Source organism: Rattus rattus, chromosome 16 (genome assembly GCF_011064425.1).
Source record: "Rattus rattus isolate New Zealand chromosome 16, Rrattus_CSIRO_v1, whole genome shotgun sequence".
Lineage (NCBI taxonomy): Eukaryota > Metazoa > Chordata > Mammalia > Rodentia > Muridae > Rattus > Rattus rattus.
This window is the reverse complement of record NC_046169.1, coordinates 5,532,185-5,551,861: the sequence shown is the minus strand read 5'-3', so window position 1 is coordinate 5,551,861 and position 19,677 is coordinate 5,532,185. Positions and strand designations below refer to the sequence as shown.

General features: G+C 49.8%; 1 protein-coding gene across 1 annotated transcript in view; it reads left to right on the top strand.

Annotated features, from left to right (window-relative positions):
• Positions 1 to 19,677, top strand: part of Mtus2 (microtubule associated scaffold protein 2) — a 44,862-nt gene that overhangs the window by 21,977 nt on the left and 3,208 nt on the right. The window contains exons 3-8 of the mRNA XM_032886382.1: positions 888 to 1,102; positions 7,564 to 7,669; positions 10,255 to 10,328; positions 13,600 to 13,698; positions 15,455 to 15,574; positions 18,389 to 18,486. Coding sequence (XP_032742273.1) covers positions 888 to 1,102; positions 7,564 to 7,669; positions 10,255 to 10,328; positions 13,600 to 13,698; positions 15,455 to 15,574; positions 18,389 to 18,486 — 712 coding nt within the window. The remainder of the gene's footprint in view (positions 1 to 887; positions 1,103 to 7,563; positions 7,670 to 10,254; positions 10,329 to 13,599; positions 13,699 to 15,454; positions 15,575 to 18,388; positions 18,487 to 19,677) is intronic.

Genomic DNA, 19,677 nt, shown 5'->3' with positions numbered 1-19,677 from the left:
TTTATTTTTACCTCCAACATTTTCACCAAAAAGAACTCTTAAAGAAGGTAAGTCCATACCAGGCAGTGTGTTCCCCGTCCCCGACATTTTGAAGCGCCATACCGCCCCCTGGTGGTCACAGTTTTATTAATCGCTAACTATGATCATTAAAGAAAGCATGAACCACTGGATGAGGACACCCATAGTCTTAAAAGCCATGGGACCTCCGCTTACAGGAGTTCATTTTAATGAAGAGTGACCCTGCACATGAATGAACATGCTTGTATTGTTTTAATTTTGTTTGCATCGGCAAGTCTTGGAAACAAATGTCAGCAATAAGGGGACAGAAGCTGTTATCAGTAGGAAAACATTGAGCCTTGACTGGGACAATTTCCACAGCTCTGAGCACTGGGTGGCGCCATTGTGTCACGGATCCCCTGAGCGAGCTGGCCCTGTGGGTAAATAGCTAATACACACTAGGAAATTGAGACATTAGTGGCACAGCCAACGAACAACGTAATGGTTCAGGGGGAGAGAGTCTTCTCTGACAATATATTATACTAAACGATTGAGGTGTTTGCGGTTTATTTAGTTCTCTGTTTACTTGTCTTTGAAACAGGGCCTCACTGTATAACCCTGAATGGCGTGGAACTTGCTATGTAGCCGAGGCTGACCTCAACCTCAGAGATCCCGTGCTTATGGTTTATTTGTTTACGTCTTTAATCCGTTTTTGGTGCTGGGAGGGTCTCGTGCATGCCAAGCCAAGCACTCTACTGCTGAGTTACTCTCCGGCCCAGTGGTTCCCAATTCAGTTTTATTCTTGAAAGCTTCAGGAGGGCTTCAGGGTGGGTGATCCCAGCGTCTGCTCCCCACAGTGCTAACATAAGCTTCTCTGTGTTCCCTCGCAGCCTTCAACACCGCCAAGTGTGAGAAGCTGCAGAAGGAGAAGGAGGCACTGGAGCGGCGGTTCGAGGAGGAGCTAAGGAGGTTGGGCTGGCAGCAGCAGGCTGAGGTACAGGAGCTGCAGGAGCGGCTGCAGCAGCAATTCCAAGCCGAGAGCGCGCGTCTGCAGGCAGAGCACCAGGACCAGATGCTGCGCATGCGCTGCCAACACCAGGAGCAGGTGAGAAGAGCCTGCGTCGCTTGCAGAATCACGAGGCTCATTCTGGTTTCTCTGCACCCTGGGATGCTGTCCCTGCGGGCACTATGGCTCCCTCTCATCAGGTCGTGTTAAGACAATCTTCTCAGTGAGAACTTACCTAAGATTGCACTTTTACACTTGCCCCTTCTCAGTCATCTGTTCTGCACGTATTCTTTATGGGCAGAGGGGCTATGCAAACATGTACATGGCGCTGGTTCTTCACCAGCCGCTACTTTAAATGTTTGATGTAGCCTGACTCCGTTACCCTTCCATAAGGCCATTCCTATCCCCGTTTTACAGATTAGAAGACAGAGTCTCAGGGTTAAGTAAGCTACCAGAATTCTCTTGCATGTAACATGAGCAGAAGTCCTCTGTCTTCCTTGAGAGTGCATTCCTGTGACTCCCAAACCCCGTCTCCATTTTTTTTTTTTTTTTTTTTTTTTTTTTTTTTTTTTTTTTTTTTTTTCGGGCTGGGGACCAAACCCAGGACCTTGCCATTTTCTAGGTAAAACTGAGCCAAATCCCCAACCCCTCCATTTTCTTTTTAAAAATCTCATCCTTGCCAGGCAAATGGCAGTCACAGTACTCCATGAGTAGCTTGAACAGGCAGAGACCACTCAGTCTGTCACCGTGTATTACATCTCCTTGGCCTGCCCAGCTAGTTCCCTCTTTCCTGCAGAGGACAGTCTACACAAACAGAATGAGGCCTGGGACCTCACGGTCTGGCACAGGAGCCCCTGTGCTAAGTGGAGATGATGCAGGGGAGATGGGGTCCTCGTGGACACCCACCCTTCAAGCTGAAGAGAAGGCCGCACTGGGAACCAGATGCAGTCATCTCTCTAATCCAGCCTGCTGCCTGTCCTGGGCTAACATCTAAGAAACTGGCATGGTGACGTAGAAGGGTGGGCTCCTGGCTCGGCAGGAGGGTGCTGGAGGGTTTAAGCCCAGGCTGGCTCCCTCCGGCTCCTCTAATGAGGATGCATGTCTGGCATGGGGGCAAATGGGAATTTAATCTGGTTTGAGTTTAATGAGAAAATATAGAGCACGTGATGCTCCATTCAAAATGCGTCTTCTGTAGGTGAATTGCCAAAGCCCCGGTTAACTGCGTCTGGCAGGTGGCTGAATGTAGAGCCTATAACTCCATCCTTGCTCATCTGAGAGACAGACAGCTTCCCACACTTGGTGCCTCTGCGTCCAGCCCCGCGGAGTAGCAAGCCAATTCCAGCATGGAGTCCTGCTCCAAGGAACAGCTGTTTCGCCAAACAACTGGGGCTGTCTGATGGGCAAACTGACAGCCTCCGCCATGGAAGAGCACAGCATCCTATCTCTGTGGAACGGGCAGGAGATAGGATGCTGTGGTCTAAGTGGGCTGTACCTAAGGCTGTAGCCAAACGAGAAAGATCTTAAGGCAGCAGAAGCTTGTTTAAATTGGTTGTTTTCCGGTTGATACGATGCAACACCAGGACCGAAACCAAAACAAACACACAAAAAACAGCTTATGGAAGACAGAATTTATTTTGGCTTAGGGTGACAAAGAGAACAGTCTTACCATGGCAGGAGAGGCACACAGCAAATAGCAGGCAAGATGGCGGCATTGAAAGCTGAGAGCTCACAACCCTAGCTGTACATAGGGAACGGAGTGAGCAGGAAGTGAGGCAAAGGGTTGGGGATTTAGCTCAGCGGTAGAGCGCCTGCCTAGGAAACACAAGACCCTGGGTTCGGGCCCCAGCTCCGAGAAAAAAAAAAAAAAAAAAAAGTGAGGCAAAGCTACAGAAACTCAAAGCCCACCCCCACACGCTTGCCACAGGCTAACAATGGAGGAAGACCTTTTCCTCTGGTTTTTTCATCTACAATACACAAAATCATCTTTTGTTCCCTATGGGAAAAATGGTCTAAACCCATGCAGATATCTTTAGAGGATTTTGACATCTCTTCGGACTGAGCATTCCTACTGGTTGCTTCGTTTCCGTGAGCCCCTGCCCTGAGGAGCCTGGTACCACAGGAAGGGAAGTCAAAGAGATCTCACTGGCAGGAGAGAGGATGCTCTTCAGTAGTCACCACCCCTTCCTACCTGAGGGGGGCGTTCTTTAAAGTCACAAAGAGACATGAAACCTAATTACTGAAAAGCAAAGGTTTGTTCAAACTGTAGCTCACAGGCTTCCGTTGATCTCTTCCTGAACATAATGGTCATTCCTTTAACTCCAATACGGTTTGTTGGAGTTTGGAGGTCAATATTTCATTCATAAAAGCACCTCCCAGAGGCTGAGATGGACAGCCTTACCATATTGATCATAGTAGTCCCTCAGCACTAAATCAAAGACCTGCTGCCCAGCACACCAAGGCACACACCTCGGCTGCAGACACAATGTCCTATTGCCAGTTGGGTCGTATTTACCACCAGGGACACGAGGATTCTTCTGGCATTTAGTCTTTCTGTCTATCCCTCTTTTCTGGAACTCCCCATAGAAATTCGCGTGAGAGATTAAATCCTACCAAGGGCCAGTGAGAGATTTTTCATTTGCCCTGGGCTGTATAAATACCAGGCCCCTAGATAATAATGGTGCCGCTCTTATTCTCACAGACGGTGCTGCGGCTTTCACCCACATTCTTAGTGGAGCAGAAAGGAGAGGTTTTTCCGTTTTTGAAAGATTTAATTTTTTATGTGTATATTGCACGCCTACATGTATTTATGCACTATTGTGCATCCTGATACCTGCAGAGACCTGAGGAGGGCGTCTGATCCCCTAGCGTTGAAGTTACAGGCAGTTGTGAACTTCCTGGTGTGGGTGCTGGTCAGTGAACCAAAGACTTCTGCAAGAGCAGGAAATGCTCTTACGAGCTGAGCCATAGCTCCAACCCCTTCCATTTTAACCATCGCCCCCCACCCCAGACTGAAAGGTTTTAGACAAAAGTTCCACTAGAACCTCATAGGAATAGGAATTGGGTGGTTGAACACCGTTCTGCTCAGCTCCTCCTCAGAGTGGATTCATAGCACTGAGCCATGAGAGATTTGAGGCTCGCTTCTCTTTAAGCAAGAAGGCCCCGTCAACAGAACGACATGTTGGCTCTAGAGAAAAAGAGAGAGAGAGAGAGAGAGAGAGAGAGAGAGAGAGAGAGAGAGAGAGAGAGAGAGAGGTGGCAAGGGAGAGAGAGGGAGGGAGGAAGGAGGGAGGGAGGGAGGGAGAATATGAGAATGAATATCTAGGAAGGTTGTTTAGTGGAGGAGAAGTGGGTTTCAAGCCATCAGTCCTTTGGGAGTTGAAGGACTCCTCTTTCCCAGGGGTCACACACCAGATATCCTGCATTTCAGATATTTACATTATGATTCATAATAGTAATAAAATGAGACTTATAAAGAAGTAACATCACAATAATGCTATGGTTGGGACCCCCACCATATAAGGAGCCTTATTAGGAAAGTCGAGAATTTGCCAAGCAGAAACAAGACTGATTTGTTCCCAGCACCGGAGGGTGGGTGGGGGTGGGGGTGGGGTATAGGTGCGGTGGTGGGGAGATGAGAGGTAAAGTTTCTCACCAAATGAGATTATTCCTCATGAGAACCAATTCCTCGTCGTTATTGTCGGGATGTAAAATGTCTCCCAGAGCCTCCTGTGTCAAACACTTGACTGGAGCTGGTGCAAGGTTTTGAGAAGGGGTGGGAGGGGCTTAAGAGCTCTGGCTGCTCTTGCAGGGGACCTGAGCTCCACCCCCACCACCCGGATCAGGCAGTTTATACCACCAGTTCCGGACAACCAATACCTCCTTCTGCTGATACCCACACACAGACACATGCACATACATACGAATAAAAATAAAATAAACAGGGGCTGGGGAGACGGCTCGGTGGTTAAGAGCACTACCAGCTGCTCTCCCAGAGAACCTTGCTCCGTTCCCAGCACCCACCTAGCGGCTCATTAGCCTCTGTAACTCCAGTTCCGGGAAATCAGACGCCCTCTGCTGGCCTCTACGGGCACTGCATATGTACAGCACACAGACATGCCTGCCGGCAAACATCATGAGAGAAGGCAGTGGTAGGCACTTCAGTGGCGGGAAGTGCAGGCCTTTGAAGATCTCTTCCTTTCTGCTTCCGGTCCACTGTGAGGTTTGTCCACAAACTCTTGCTGCTATGATATTCTGCCCAAGCATATAGGCTAAGTATTTGTAGACTGAACCCTCTGAAATTCTGAAGTACTGCTCTTTCTTCCTCTAAGTTGTTTCTTTCAGGCATTTGGTCACTGCATTGAAGAGTCTGAATGGTGCAAGTTCTAAATAAAAATACATTGGGGGCTGGAGAGAGGGTGCTCAGTGGTTAGCAATGCTAACTGCTCTTCCAGGGGACCTGTATTCCCTTCTCTGTGCCCACACACTGAGCAGTTCACAACCGCCTTCTCTGGGGGATCTAATGCCCTCTCATGGCCTTGTTGGGTACTACATACATACCTGTGCATTCACATGCTTGCCCTCCTAGGTGTGATCAAAGCAGGCTTCCTTTACTGAAAATAACACATATCTTCCTTCTATATTGTAGAGGACATATCTTCCTCTATATGAGATTTCTGCAAAAGTGGCCAAATATCGTCAGCCAGAAGCCATGTGTCCTTAATTGGTCCACCAAAGTCCTTGGGATCTAGACGTGGGTTTTTTTTTCTTTCTTTCTAGATTTGTGGTTTTAAAATGTCAGGTTTTCACACGATTGTAGGCCAGGAAGCACACTGGATTTTTAAATTACTTGCAAGGCAACATGGAACAGAAAAAGGTTTTGTGTTCCAGGTTTTTCCCAGTATTTCCGTTGCTGTAAACTGGTTTCAGATGTGAAGGCTTGGGTGCAGACAGATGTGCACACATAATCTATACACCACACTGTGTGGTGGCAGCATATGGGATTCTTGACGAGGAATTTGGATAAGCATCATATCATGTAATACATCTAGGAGAGGCCGTCACGGGGAGAGAACATCCTGAACAATGACTCCAATACGGCATATATTTGAAGTTAAAACAAAGACGGGAATCGTTTTTGCAGACAGTAAATGGATCAAGGTAATGATGGATCAGGAGGAGCCATTGGCAGGCCCAGGGTGGCGGTGCACACCTTTAGTCCCAGGACTCAGGAGACAGAGGCAGGAGGATCTCCGAGTCCAAGGCCAGCCTGGTCTACAGAGAGAGTTCCAGGACAGCCAGGGCTGCACAGAGAAACCCTGTCTCAAAAAAACCCTAAATAAGTAGTCAATAAACGGGGTAGGCAGTGCAGTCTTTGGGTAACGGATTCCGAAAACATGAAAATGAGGCTGGGCGTGTAGCTCATTGACAGAGCGGCCGCTCAGCACGTGCAAGACCCTGGGTTCAGTCGCCAGCACCAAAAAACCCAAAAGTGATGCCAGAAACATCTGGAGCAGGCTGCACACCAGTGAGAGTGGGAAACCCTTCACAGGAGCAGCCCCAGATGGCCTGGTCAGAGAGAGGCCCAGCAGGTGGCAGTCTGGAAGGCAAGCTTAGGTCTAGGCCCTCCGTTCAGGGGACATGTGTGAGCCTGCTGGCCTCCCCTGACGGCCTCCCCTGCTGGCCTCCCCTGCCGGCCTCCCCTGCTGGCCTCCCCTGCTGGCCTCGCCTGGGAACTGCGGAGAGGATCCAAAAGGTGCACTTGCTAATGGTACCTTGGGAGGAGGCTGTCACTGTGTATCTGGGAGAGCAGCACCATTGGGGTCAGACAGAGCCGGGGGCGGGGGGGGGGGACTGTTTATCTCTGCAACTTTCTAGCTGTTGGGTGAAATGTATTAAACTTAAGCCTCGGTTCCTTTATCTGCAAAATGGGCACAGAAACGCCTCCCTCCTGAGGGTAGAATGAGGTAGACTCTAACTGATAGCTTAGGGCAGAGGAGCTTCCACTCCCCGATACTGGGAAACTTTGAGAAGAATCATGGAGAACTCTTCTTCCTGCCCCACCACTACCTTTGAGGGTAAAGGAAGAGTGTGTGATGGCCCGGGGCTCTACAGAGGTGGCTGGAACAGCCCTTACTGAGTGGAACATCTTTTTTTGGAGGGGGGCAGTTTGAGGCAGGGTTTCTCTGTGCGGCCCTGGCTGTCTCTAGAGCTCACTCTATAAACCAGGCTGGCCTCGAACTCAGAGATCTGCCTGCCTCTGCCTCTGGAGTTCTGGAATTAAAGGCGAGCGCCACCACTGCCCAGCCAAGCGGAACGTCTGTCTTTCTGCAGTGAGCCAGGTTGTGGCAGTGACTCCAGGAAATACCGTGTCACCTGCAAATCCTGACTTTACCTTGGTACTAGACTGGGATCGTCTGTCATCCCAGCAGAGTGACTTGACACAGGTGGGGCCACTGACTTTCTCTTCCCATTAAGTTGCACCTACATTTCCCAAGCAACATGGATATTCCTGTCAGCCACCCCGGCTCTCTGCATAGCCAGTGACCATGCCTTTCCTTCAGGTGGAAGACATTACTGCCAGCCATGAGGCTGCCCTGCTGGAGATGGAAAATAACCACACCGTCGCCATCACCATCCTACAGGATGACCACGACCACAAAGTCCAAGGTATGCCTGGGTGCATTGGGGACAAGTAAGCAAGGCTTCAGGCAGGGCTGGGGAGTCGTGCCTAGCATGCAGCAGGCCCTGGGTTCTAGCCCCAGCCCCAGGCCTCTATTTCTCTCCTCCAAAAGAGTTATCAGAACCTCGAGTCAATTTTAAAATCCCCTTTAAAGTTCTTACCAGCCTTGAGTCCACATGCAATGAGGACGTGAGGTGTTTTAGAGCTCCTTGGAGGACTCGAGGTGGAGTCAGACTCAGGGGCCATTCTTCTACAGGAAAGACAACTTAGGCCTTTTCCTGCTTATGGCTTGATAAAATGAAGTGTCTTCGTGATGTTCATAGGCAGGAGCAGTGTCTCTGGAGTTTGACTCTTTGTCCACAATAGTCATGAAGCAAATTTAAGTGTACAGAGTCTTGTTGTTGTTGTTGTTATTGTTGTTGTTGTTGTTATTGTTGTTGTTGTTGTTATTGTTGTTGTTTGGAGACAGGGGTTCTCTGGGTAGCCCTGGCTGTCCTTGAACTGGATCTATAGACCAGGCTGGCCTCAAATTCAGAGATCCCCTTTCTTCTTCTTCCCTAATGCTAGGAATAAAGGCCTGTGCCACCACCACAGGTTTTATTGTTTTAAAAACACTCTTTTTAGCAACAAACTCACCGTACGGTATTTGATACCTGTGCTGTAACCTCTTTCCAGAACCTTTCCCAGCAGCCCAAAGTGGAGACAAGAGTTCTCTCTTGAGAACTGGCTTAGTACAGCACCTGAGTCCTGACCCTAAGCTTCAAATTTAAAGCGACCTCAAAACCCGTTGTTGTCTTTAGACGATTGGCACATAGATCCTAAGCTCCGAAAATCTGACTTGGTTTGTCCCACTCATCAGGACTTTCCAAAAACTCTAATGTGCAGGAAGAATCACTTTAGAGAGCCGACAGCACAGAGTTCTGTGGCCTTGATATAAAGAAATGGATTATAGGAAGCTAATATTGTGTAGTAAACAGTCGTATTCAATGACCCTCAGGGTGTTGGGAGCCTCTGGCAGTGCCCGTTCCAAAGCAACAGACACGGTGCCTTAGGGACTTTGAGGTACGGATTCCATAAATTATAACATCCCCTCCCTTCCCCCACACATTAAGCCTGGTAGACTTTTTGTTGTTGTTGTTCTGACAAATGAAATCTTGCTTAGATTCCACACCCCAGACCTTTGGATTATATACGATGCTGAGATAATGTGGTCCGTACAATAGGGCCTTAACATTCATTGTAATATGGTGATGATCTCAGGAACCACTGGAACTAATCATAAACAGAGGCAGGTAGGCAAGGCTTTTTATATAAAGTCAATAGAATCAGGGGCCGAAGAGATGGCTCAATGGTTAACAGCACTTGCTGACTTTGCGGAGGACTCAGCCTCAGTGGCCAGCACCCACTTACCACCGTCTATAACTCCAGTGCTTCCGACCTCCTTGGACACTAGGCGTGCACATGGCACATACACACACACGTATGCAAACTCACAGACACGGAATAAGTGTAAAAAAACATGAAGCCAGTGAAATAGACACAAACTTTATTTCTTTTCACGGGTGTAAAGCTTGGCTATGAAAACTGGATTCTAGACCACCCCAGTCACCGCTAGCTAAAGTTTTGAGCTGAGGGAAACCACACAGATTTTCCTAATTACAGCTCATGGCAACCCAGACGGTAATTGTTGCTTTTTCAAACTCCCTCACTCCAAGAAAGGGATCTAGGCTGATTAAGGAGACCGTTCACCCTTCTAGTCAGACCACAAAAACAAACCGCTGGTCTAGCCAGGATGATATGAGCTTCATCCAGCTAATAAGACTCTTCCGTCCAGAGGGGAACAGACAGCATTTGCCTAAACGCTTACATCACTCCATCTGTGTAACTTACCATTATTGCTGGGATGAGGCTTTTCACAGAGCAGGGTGACCCCCCAACCCAGATCCCCCAAGAAATAGCAGAGCAGTTGATCTTTTCCTTCTGGCCAAGTGTCTTATAGCTGATCTCTATTCAAGCAAATCCCGGGCATCCCTAGTCCTCGGGGTGTGGCCCAGAGGTCACCAGGATGCCCTCCATGACACAGCACTGATTCCTTGTCCACAGCATGAACTCAACATCAAGTATGGTTGGCTAGGTGTCTTCTCCGATTCCACCTTGAGAAGCTCCTTCCTCAGCCCCAGGTGGATGCTTTGAAGTGGCGTGGGCAAATCCTGGGAACGGAAGAAAATCAACTGTTTCACCTTTAGGAAAGGTGGGACATTCAGCCAGCACTGTTCGCAAAGGTTCTCACGGGGCCAAGACTGTGCAGGATACAGAAGAGCTTGGACGCACTCTCTCCCTCTTTTCTTTCTTTTCCCCCTCGTCGCCCTGTCCCCTGATCACCTCTCTCTCTCAGAATTCACGGTCTGATCATCACAGTCAATTTCACAGGAGCGGAGGAACCGGAAGTCTGCTGTAGACGTCCAGCATGACCGGAAGTCACGTTGTCCTCCCCTGGACCAAACAGCACTGTTTTATGCTTTTGAAAAGAAAGACCCACTTAGCGATCTGATGTCATCTCTCTTCTTCCCAGAACTGATGTCTACCCATGAATTTGAGAAGAAGGAGCTGGAAGAAAACTTTGAAAAGCTGAGGCTGTCGTTACAGGTCAGTGTTGTTTCCCCTGCTTCCGGAGCTGGTGTCGGAACAGCCACAGCAGCGTTATGCTCACTTGCAAACATTTATCTGACCCCTGCTGCGTATTAGAACCTGGAGACAAAGGAGACATATTCCCTCTCTCTTCACAGCTCCGAGAAGCCGCTGTGCCTCGTGAATATTGCAGTCAGAGAACACTAAGTTAGTAGGGCATTTGCTGGGTCAGAGGTATCTGGATAAAAGGGATAGGGTGGGAGGAGAACGTTCTAGAGAACAATGAGGTTATGAAGGCTGGAATTGGTAGACCACACCCTGGGAGGTTTTCTTAAGACAGGATTTCTCCGTGTAGCCCTGGTTGTCCTAGAACTCACTCCATAGACCAGGCTGGCCTCAAACGCAGAGATCTGCCTGCCTCTGCCTCTGAGTGCTGGGATTAAAGGCCTGTGCCCCCACTGCCTGGCTCACCCTGGTGGTGTTTTTTAAGAGGGACTTAGGTTACCTGGAGATGGGTGGGATGAAAAATCACCCATTCTGCTTTCCCTGGTCCTCAAGGGGATAGTGTGGGGTCTCCCAGGCACATTCGTCTCCTTCCTGCCTTCTGAGACCCGCCAGTCTCGCTGTTAAAGAGCCGAAAGCAGCCCCAGTACTAGAGGGAGCTCCCTGGGGTCCCACAGGGATGTGACAGCCCAGCTGTGATCCCAGCTCCAGTGACTCTGACTCCAGAGAAGACAGGGCTTTTTCAATGTCGTGATCACCCATGTCTGAAAATCGGGAAGATTGTTCCCATGACTGTAACGTGTGTGCAGGGATCTTGCCTATTTGATGACATCTCTGTCATAATGAGCCCATCCCAAAAGGAAGCCAGGGTCATAGCGAGAACACTGCAGGAAACATAGAGCCACACAACAGCAGTGTGCTCGTCTGTCACGTCCCCGAGTCCTCTCCTGTCATCAGCCAAAGGCCATGTAATTCTCTATGCTCTAATTCTCCACCCAGCAGAAACCTTTTGAGCTGGGTGTGGGGTGTGGGAGGGTAGAGTCGCCAAAGCCAACTTCCGAGTTGCCACTGGGCAGCTAGAGAGATTGCTAGTTTGGGTAGGTAGAGGTTCAGATCCCCACCCTTCCAGTTCTTACTAGCTTTGAGATCTGGGGTAACGATGCAACCTCTGCCCACCTCAGTTATTTACCTGTAAAATGGGGATAATAGCTTTCTCCAGATGTGAGCAGATGAAGGAGAGCAGAGTGTGGGGTGGAATTAACATCGGCCTGGCTTGTAGCGAGAGGCAAAGAGGGCAACAACTTCAATGAGGAACTCCTGGCAGTGTGAGATCTATTCTTAGCCTGCCATTTGTTGACCTCTGAGGGACCCAAGACGGGTCCATCACTCGAATGACGTCAAGTAGCCATCAAGGGTTGAAAACCATTCTGCCCTGCCCTGACTGCTGTAACGGTCCTTTGTGGATCTGTTCTGAAGAGTGAACAAGGCCGAAAGATGTTGGTTGGATTATTTAAATTCCGGGTAGTCATTATTGATGTGGGAGTCGGGTAGCACCAGGTATTTTATAGTCCATTTTGGAAGGTGAGGGCAGTGGTGACGTAGCCCAGTGCTGCCCCTGAGGAGCCTCTCCAAACTGACATTCTCCACTCCTTAGCGCTCATGAGCACAAAGTCCCACTGACAGCTATGCTGTCCCTGTGTCAGTACTAGCATTTAATAGCAATATGGGGACTTTTGTTTCTCAAAAGGAAAAGGCAGGCAAGTGGTGGTGGCCCACAAGCCTTTAATCCCAGCACTTGGGAGGCAGAGGCGGGCAGATCTCTGAGTTCGAGGCCAGCATGGCCTGCAGAGTGAGTTTCAGGACAGCCAGGGCTGCAAAGGAAGTGTGAAAACCGAAGCCTTCTGCTGTGGTGAATGAAGGAAGCAGCCTGGCAAGCAGGCTCATATGTGGGCCTGTCGTGCAAAGTCACCTCAGTTACGAGTCCCATCTCCTTCCAGTCACGGCTAAGGCCAGAGGAGTTTCTGAGAGCCACTTGCCCCTGTTTTAATACAGCAGAAACAGGGTGGTTGGTTAGGGTAACCGTGGACTCCTCAGTGAATGATCTGTGGAGGAAGAGGTGCTCTTTAGTCACGGAGAGCTCAAATTTGATGGCAGCACACTTCATTGCTATAGTGACATTGTCACCGCGGTTGAGGTTGGGTGTCTCCTTAGCCACAGTTGCCGTGAGGCTGAACAGGAAGGAGCCCTGTGTGCCACAGGCACGCCATTATTCCTTTAGCACACACAGACCGCTGCCCAAGATGGGGCTGGTCTAATGGGGAGAGTGTTAAACTGGATGAGAACGGGTGGCTCCCCTCCCTCATAGGACAGCCCAGCCCTGAGGTCAAAAGGTCAGCAGTGAGCCTGGGATGAGAGTCTGGAGAAGGGGAGACGGCCTTCTCTTTTTTTTTTTTTTTTTTTTTTTTTTTTTTTTTGGAGCTGGGGACTGAACCCAGGGCCTTGCGTTGCTAGGCAATCGCTCTACCACTGAGCTAAATCCCCAACCCCTTTCTTTTTTTTTTTTTTTTTTTTTTTTTTTTTTTTTTTTTTTGGAGCTGGGGATCAACCCAGGGCCTTGCGCTTGCTAGGCAAGCGCTCTAACCACTGAGCTAAATCCCCCAACCCGAGGCGGCCTTCTCTTTTTGGGGTCCTAGTTTACTTCCCTGTCTCTGTGAGCCAGCGCTGGAGAGATGGCTCAGTGGTTAAGAGCACTGACTGCTCTTCCAGAGGTCCTGAGTTCTATTCCCAGCAACCACATGGTGGCTCACAACCATCTGTAATGAGATCCGATGCCCTCTTCTGGTGTGTCTGCAGACAGCTAAAGCGTACTTAAATACAGAAAATAAATAAGTAAATAAAAATAAAAAACACTGACCCAAAGCAACTTAGAGGGGAAAGGGTTTATCTGACTGACAGGTTGTAGCTCAACATTGAGGGAAGCCAAGGCAGGACTCTAGAGGTAGGAACTGATGCAGAGACCACAGGAGTACTGCTGTACAGGCTTACTCAGCTACTTTACTTACACAGCCCGGGACCACCTGCCTAGGGATGGTGCCGCCCACAGTGGGCTGAGCATACCCACCGTGGAGAAAATACCACACAGACAATCTGATAGAGGCAGTTCCCTAATGAAGAGTCCCTCTTCCCAGCTCCTGACAGGTCAAGGAAAACTAACCTACACACCCCCAGCTGCCACTACGTCCATCCATGTGGCCCCTGGAGGAACATCTCTTGTTGTCACTTGCAGGACCAAGTGGACACACTAACCTTTCAGAGCCAATCTCTGCGGGACAGAGCCCAGCGCTTTGAGGAAGCTCTAAGGAAAACCACGGAGGAGCAACTGGAGGTAGTCGTGACTGCCCAGGCCACCCAGTGCATGGGGACGTGAGCTGGCTTCCTCTGCAGTCTTGCCCAAGGATGAGGGCTCCACCCCGAGCCGCTGCTGCCGCAGGGAGGGCTCCCAACATCCCCGGGATATGTGTTCAGGGCCTGACAGTGCCTCTCCCCAAGACAGACCGTAACTCTGGGTCTCTCCAGCACCCGAAATTTCTGCCAAATCCCATAGCACCCCTCAGGCAGAGTCACTGGGTACCTATGATGTAACTTCCTCTCTGGCTGGAGACGGTCCACACCCTGCTTTCCCAGATGTGCTTTAGGCTGGCACTGCACAGGGCCAGCTAAGAGGTCAGTTATAAGAAGTTTTTTTTTTTTTTTTTTCAAAAATAGCTAGAAAACCTACCATCTAATGCAATGTTGGAGAGAGGTGAATCTTAAAGATGTGCACCTTGCATTGAAATATACTGTTTTTACCCTGTTGGGGAGTGAATTGAACCCAGGGCTTCGTGTGTGCTAGGCTAGTTCTCTAGCACTGAGCCAAAGCCTTAACCCCCTCCCCCTGCCTCCTTCTCACTTTGAGAGAGTCTTGTGAATTTGTAAAATCGCCTAGGCTGGCTTTGAACTTCCCACCCTCCTGCCTCTCTTGCACTCTCTTACATGCCTGAGCTGCCCCAGCTAGCTTGGATCTTTTTCAATGTTGCCTCTCTGAAATTCAAATTGATGTCCCACCCTTTACTGCTCATGTCCCCCAGCCGCACTGGTCATACTCATAAACGGCTTTTAAAAAGAAACAGGGAACTAGGTGAGAGTGTAGTGGCTCGCGCCTTTAATCCCAGCATCTGGGAGGCAGAGGCAGGCAGATCTCTGTGAGTACGAGGCCAGCCTGGTCTACAAAGTGAGTACCAGGAGAGCCAGGGCTACACAGAGAAACCCTGGCTCTAAGAAAAAAGGTGGGGGAGGATGGAGAGGACAGATGGAGCTGGAGAGATAGCTCAGGGGTTAAGAGCACTGACTGCTCTTCCAGAGGTCCTGAGTTCAATTCCCAGCACCCACATGGTGGCTCACAACCATCTGTAACTGCCTTGCCAGGGGATCTGATGCCCTCATGCAGACATACTCACAGGCAAAACACCAATGCATATAACAAATAAACAAACAACAAACAAATAAGAAAGATAGTTCCTTCTAAAAAAAAAAATAAGGATTGGCATCTTTAATACAATGAGCCCACATTCTTCCCTGTCATCTTCTCCATGGCCCCTCTCTTAGCCTCATGACCTCTTCCTTGATTATTATCATGGCAAATGGATGGATGGACGGATGGACGGACACACAGACAGACAGGACCGGCTGAGCCCGTTTAATGCTTTTCATATGTGCACGTGTTCATTAGGGCTGACCACTGGGGATTGGGTAACCAACCAATCCACGAGAAGACTGATCCTCCCTCCCTTGGTAGCCAGTGATTACCCATAGTTCTTCACCTGTGGGTGGAGCCTTGAGAGATTCCCTCCATCCCCATCGCTTTGTGAAGCACTTGGTTTATCGCCTATGCATGAGCTTACGGACGCAGGCGTGTGAGGCATGTGAAACCCCTCTGTGAATCAAGTCCTCTGGGAGGGCGGTCAGAGCCTGCGTCACCCCAGGATTTCTCCTCGGAGGCACTGGCACCTGCTACATTGGGTAACATCGCACCAGGCGGGTTCGTAGCCTTGGGTCATGGCGTGTTGCGCCGGGAATGAAGCGCACTCTCTCCGCCCTTGTAGATCGCGCTGGCTCCATATCAGCACCTGGAGGAAGACATGCAGAGCCTGAAGCAGGTGCTGGAGATGAAGAACCAGCAAATCCACCTGCAGGAGAAGAAGATTATCGAGCTGGAGAAGCTGGTGAGTTGGCCTTGCTCGCTCCAGAGAGAGGGTGCCGCGACTCTCACTGTGGGCAGTGTTCGGTGAGGTACGCCCATCCCTGCCTGTGGCTCACAGGTGAACAGGACACTCATACCTGAGCCAGGAAGCCCTTCTCACAAAGCCAGGGCTTCTGACAAGGTGTCCCGGTGGCCTCCTTTGGTTACTTCACCAGTCTTTGCCATGTCCTTCCACCACTAAGGCTATCTATCCACGACTGCTGTGCACCAGGCATGGGCAGAGCTCTGTCCTCCCATCCCAACAGCTAACCTGGGCAATCGGTGCTGCCACAGCCCAAGAGAGAAGCCTAGGAAGGGGGACACTTGCACCTCTGTGAGTGGCTGAGCCTGCAGGGCAACCCTGGCAGAGTGCCCCCCAAATTATCACGTGACAGAAAGATCAGAGATCTCAGTCATAGGGGCGGGGCAGGGGCTCCACCTTCATGAGCTAATCACCTCCAAAGACGCCATGTCCTGGTACTGCACCTGGGGGAGAGGGGTTCAACATGGCTCCTTTGTAGGGACAGGAGCATCCAGTTCAAAACAAAGACTTTGCACCTCGGTTCTCAGCTGGGTTCCTGGGAACTAGCCTCAGGAAACAGAGCAGTGTTTGCCCCCTCCTGGAAGCCCAAGACCCAGATAAGAGCTTTTCAAAACTATGTATGTGTGTGCATGTCTGTGTGTAGGTGTGTGCAGGTAGGTGTAGTACCCACTGAGGCCAGAAGAGGGCGCCAGATCCCCCTGGAGCTGGAGTTACCGGAAATCATGAACTGCCTGGCATGTGTGCTGGGAACCAAATTCAGGTCCACAAGAGCCATGCATGTTTTCAATAGCTGAGTCCTCTCTCCAGCCCCATTTGTTGTTGTGACTTTTTAAATGTTTGCTACAATGAAAGAGGAAGAGAGAATGTATACAAGATAGGAAATTATAAAATATGATAAATGAAAATACGAAAATTAAAATATCATATGCCTCCTACTGCTAACACTTCACAGAGATGTGTCTTAATACCCCTGTCCCCTACACACACACACACACACACACACACATACACACACACACACCCCAAATTTTATCTTGTACAGTGTTCTATAGCCCTCTTCCAATGAACAGGTTTCCCCCACCCTCACCCCCAGTTAGGGGCTTGCTATGTAGCCCATGCTGGTCTGAAACTTGTGATCCCCCTGCCTCCACCACCAGCGTGCTGAGATTATAGACGTGTATCACACCTATGAGTTAGTTACTAGACATCTCAGCCCTGTTTATCTTTGAAACATCCTTTGCGAACGGCTTACCCAAACCAGGAGCCGACCCGGCAGCGCCTGCTGCATTTGGTCCATGTTCCTCTCCGTTGCTGGCGTCTCTTGTTGCGCAGGCTCATTCCAGGCAGTGGGAAGACAGGTGCGTCTGTTGCCACTCTCCTGGACACTAGGAGCCACGTAGCTCATCCCAGCAACCCAGCACTTACCCCGGACCCAGGGGCTGCACAGACCTGATCTTGCCATATTCTTCTGGCTAGGATGATGCTTGAAGCAGCCATCCAACTTCCTGTCTGCTTAGGGCCACCCACAAGCCCCTGGGCTGGGCTGGCTATGTTACACCATGTTCTGGCTTTGCAAAAGGCCTACATGACTACCTGTCCTGGGAATCCATTATTTCCTACTTCCTGGGACCAAAGATGAAGGCCAGGTAGGGTGCCTTGCTACCCTATCTGTCCTTGACAAGGATTCCTAAGCCCTACTCGAGGGTTAGGAATTAGTTGTAGTGTTCTTTAAAGATTAGCTACAGGAACAGTCATTGCACCACCCTCTTTCACGGGGCAATCCAGGCATGTGGTTCATCCCAGTAATTGCAGGGGGCAGCTGGGAAGCTAACGCAGGAAGATTGACATGTATTCCAGGGCACCCTGAGTCACACAGCGAGTTCCGGCCAGCATGAGCTACAGAGTAAAGCCTCTAAAAAATATCCTAAAGTCAGAAGGACCGCACTCATCAGCTGGATCCCACAGTGAAGGAGAGATGACCTAAACTGGAGAAAGGTTCACTGTGAAAGGCTTTCCCAATAGGGCGCCAAGGCTTCCTCTCTCTGCTTTACAGAACTGACCTTCGCCTCTGTATCTTCAAAAACAAAGAAGTTCATCTAGACCTGTAGATGTCTAGGCTTCTTGGCTTTGTTGTTCTGTCGGGAAAGGAACAAAATATGCCCACTATCCTTGGCTCTCTAGCCCTGATCATTCAGAAGCACCTGAGCAGGGCCGAATACATGTGCAAGGAACAGGAATTCCCTGAAGTTGACCACAGACCCACTGGTCAAACTGGGATCCACAGCCTGATTCTGACCATGAAAGTGACCTGTAATATTCATTGTAAAAGAAACATATGTTCTCTGCCTCTGTCTCTCTGTCTCTGTCTCTCTCTGTCTCTCTGTCTCTGTCTCTGTTTCTCTGTCTCCATCTCTCTCTGTCTCTCTGTCTCTCTCTGTCTCTGTCTCTCTCTCTTTCACACACACACACAGACAGAGAGAGAGAGAGAGAGAGAGAGAGAGAGAGAGAGAGAGAGAGAGTGTCTAACTATGTACCACAGTGCTTTTTACTACCTACAGAGCACACTCTGGCATTTTCTGTTCTGTCTTTCCGAAAAGAGCAGTGCTGGTCCCTCATCCATCTCCCCTGACTTTCCTGCCCACAAAAGCTTTGCACAGAGCGGTTAGCAAAGTCCTGTTCCTGGAAACCCTCCAAAGTGCAAAAGCCAAGGCCACTGATCCAGTGGGAGTTTCTTCACTGGTGTCTCTTTCCTAGGTGGAAAAGAACATCATCCTGGAAGAAAAGATCCAGGTACTCCAGCAGCAGAACGAAGACCTCAAAGCAAGGATCGACCAGAACACGGTTGTTACCAGGTGGGTGAGCCCGGTTTCTCACTACATCCTTCTCAAAGTGGCTTTCCCGGAACATCTGCATGTCCCAGCATCCAGTCTGAACAATCTCCTGGCGCCTCTCAGTTGATCAGAAGAAAAGCAGATGGCTGCGACCCCATGGTACACATCCCAGCTCTGCATCCCAGCCGGCCCCGTTCCCCAGAAGTGAGTGAGGACCACAAGCCCAGGAAGCAGGGGCCCCAGAGCAGGAAGATTTCATCCTAGAGATTAGGAGAAGAGCATCAGCTAAAGTCCCCAGCTAAAGAGAATCATGGCTAGGTAACCCCAATATTCCAGAAACTCGGGTCAGCTCTTCCCTACAGGCTCCTTCCTCAGGAGCCCTGCTTTCAAGGAAGGATTGGGTCACCCTTGACCCCAGCTCAGAGTGCAGTGAAAATGTCTGTGGCGTCTGTGGCTGGCTGCAGGTTATTATACTGGGCAAGGCTAAGTCGCCCGAGTGAGATGGAGGCCTTCGCCTTTTCCCACTCTGTTGGCAGACTCCTCAGTGTGGTTATGATATGTTATCCTGTGTACGCCCACGCCTATGTGCACACACTCATGTATATATCCATTCACGCGTGCTCACACATGCTCACACTTACACATACACTGATGCACGTGCATGCTTATACACTGGCATGCCACTTGTTCACACGCCCACACATACCCAGCCACCTTTCCTCAGACAGCAAGTGCAGGCGTCAGCCCAGAGTACCTTTCTGGGACTTTAGCCCATCCAGTTGTAAAATGTATTTGTACTTACTCTGGCCGATTCCTGAAAGCAGCGATCACCCTCTAAAACACAAGTTGAAATAGACAGATGACTCGTGGTTAAGAGCACTGGCTGCTCTTCCAGAAGACCCAAGTTTGATTCCCCGCACCTACCTGACAGCACACAGCTATCTGTTAGAGTTAACAGTTCCAGGAGACCCGCGCCCTCTTCTGGCCTCCACAGGCATTGCATGCAATGATTCTTGGGTATGCATGCAGCCAAAACACACACATAAAGTACAAAAATTACTGAAAGCACACAGCAAAGCCAGCGATTTAAGCACCATGACATCACACACACACACACACACACACACACACACACGATTGCTTTCTCTCCCTCCCCCACCCCCGTTATCAGCCGATGGTGCTCAAACATCTATTTTTCTGGATGCCATGCTG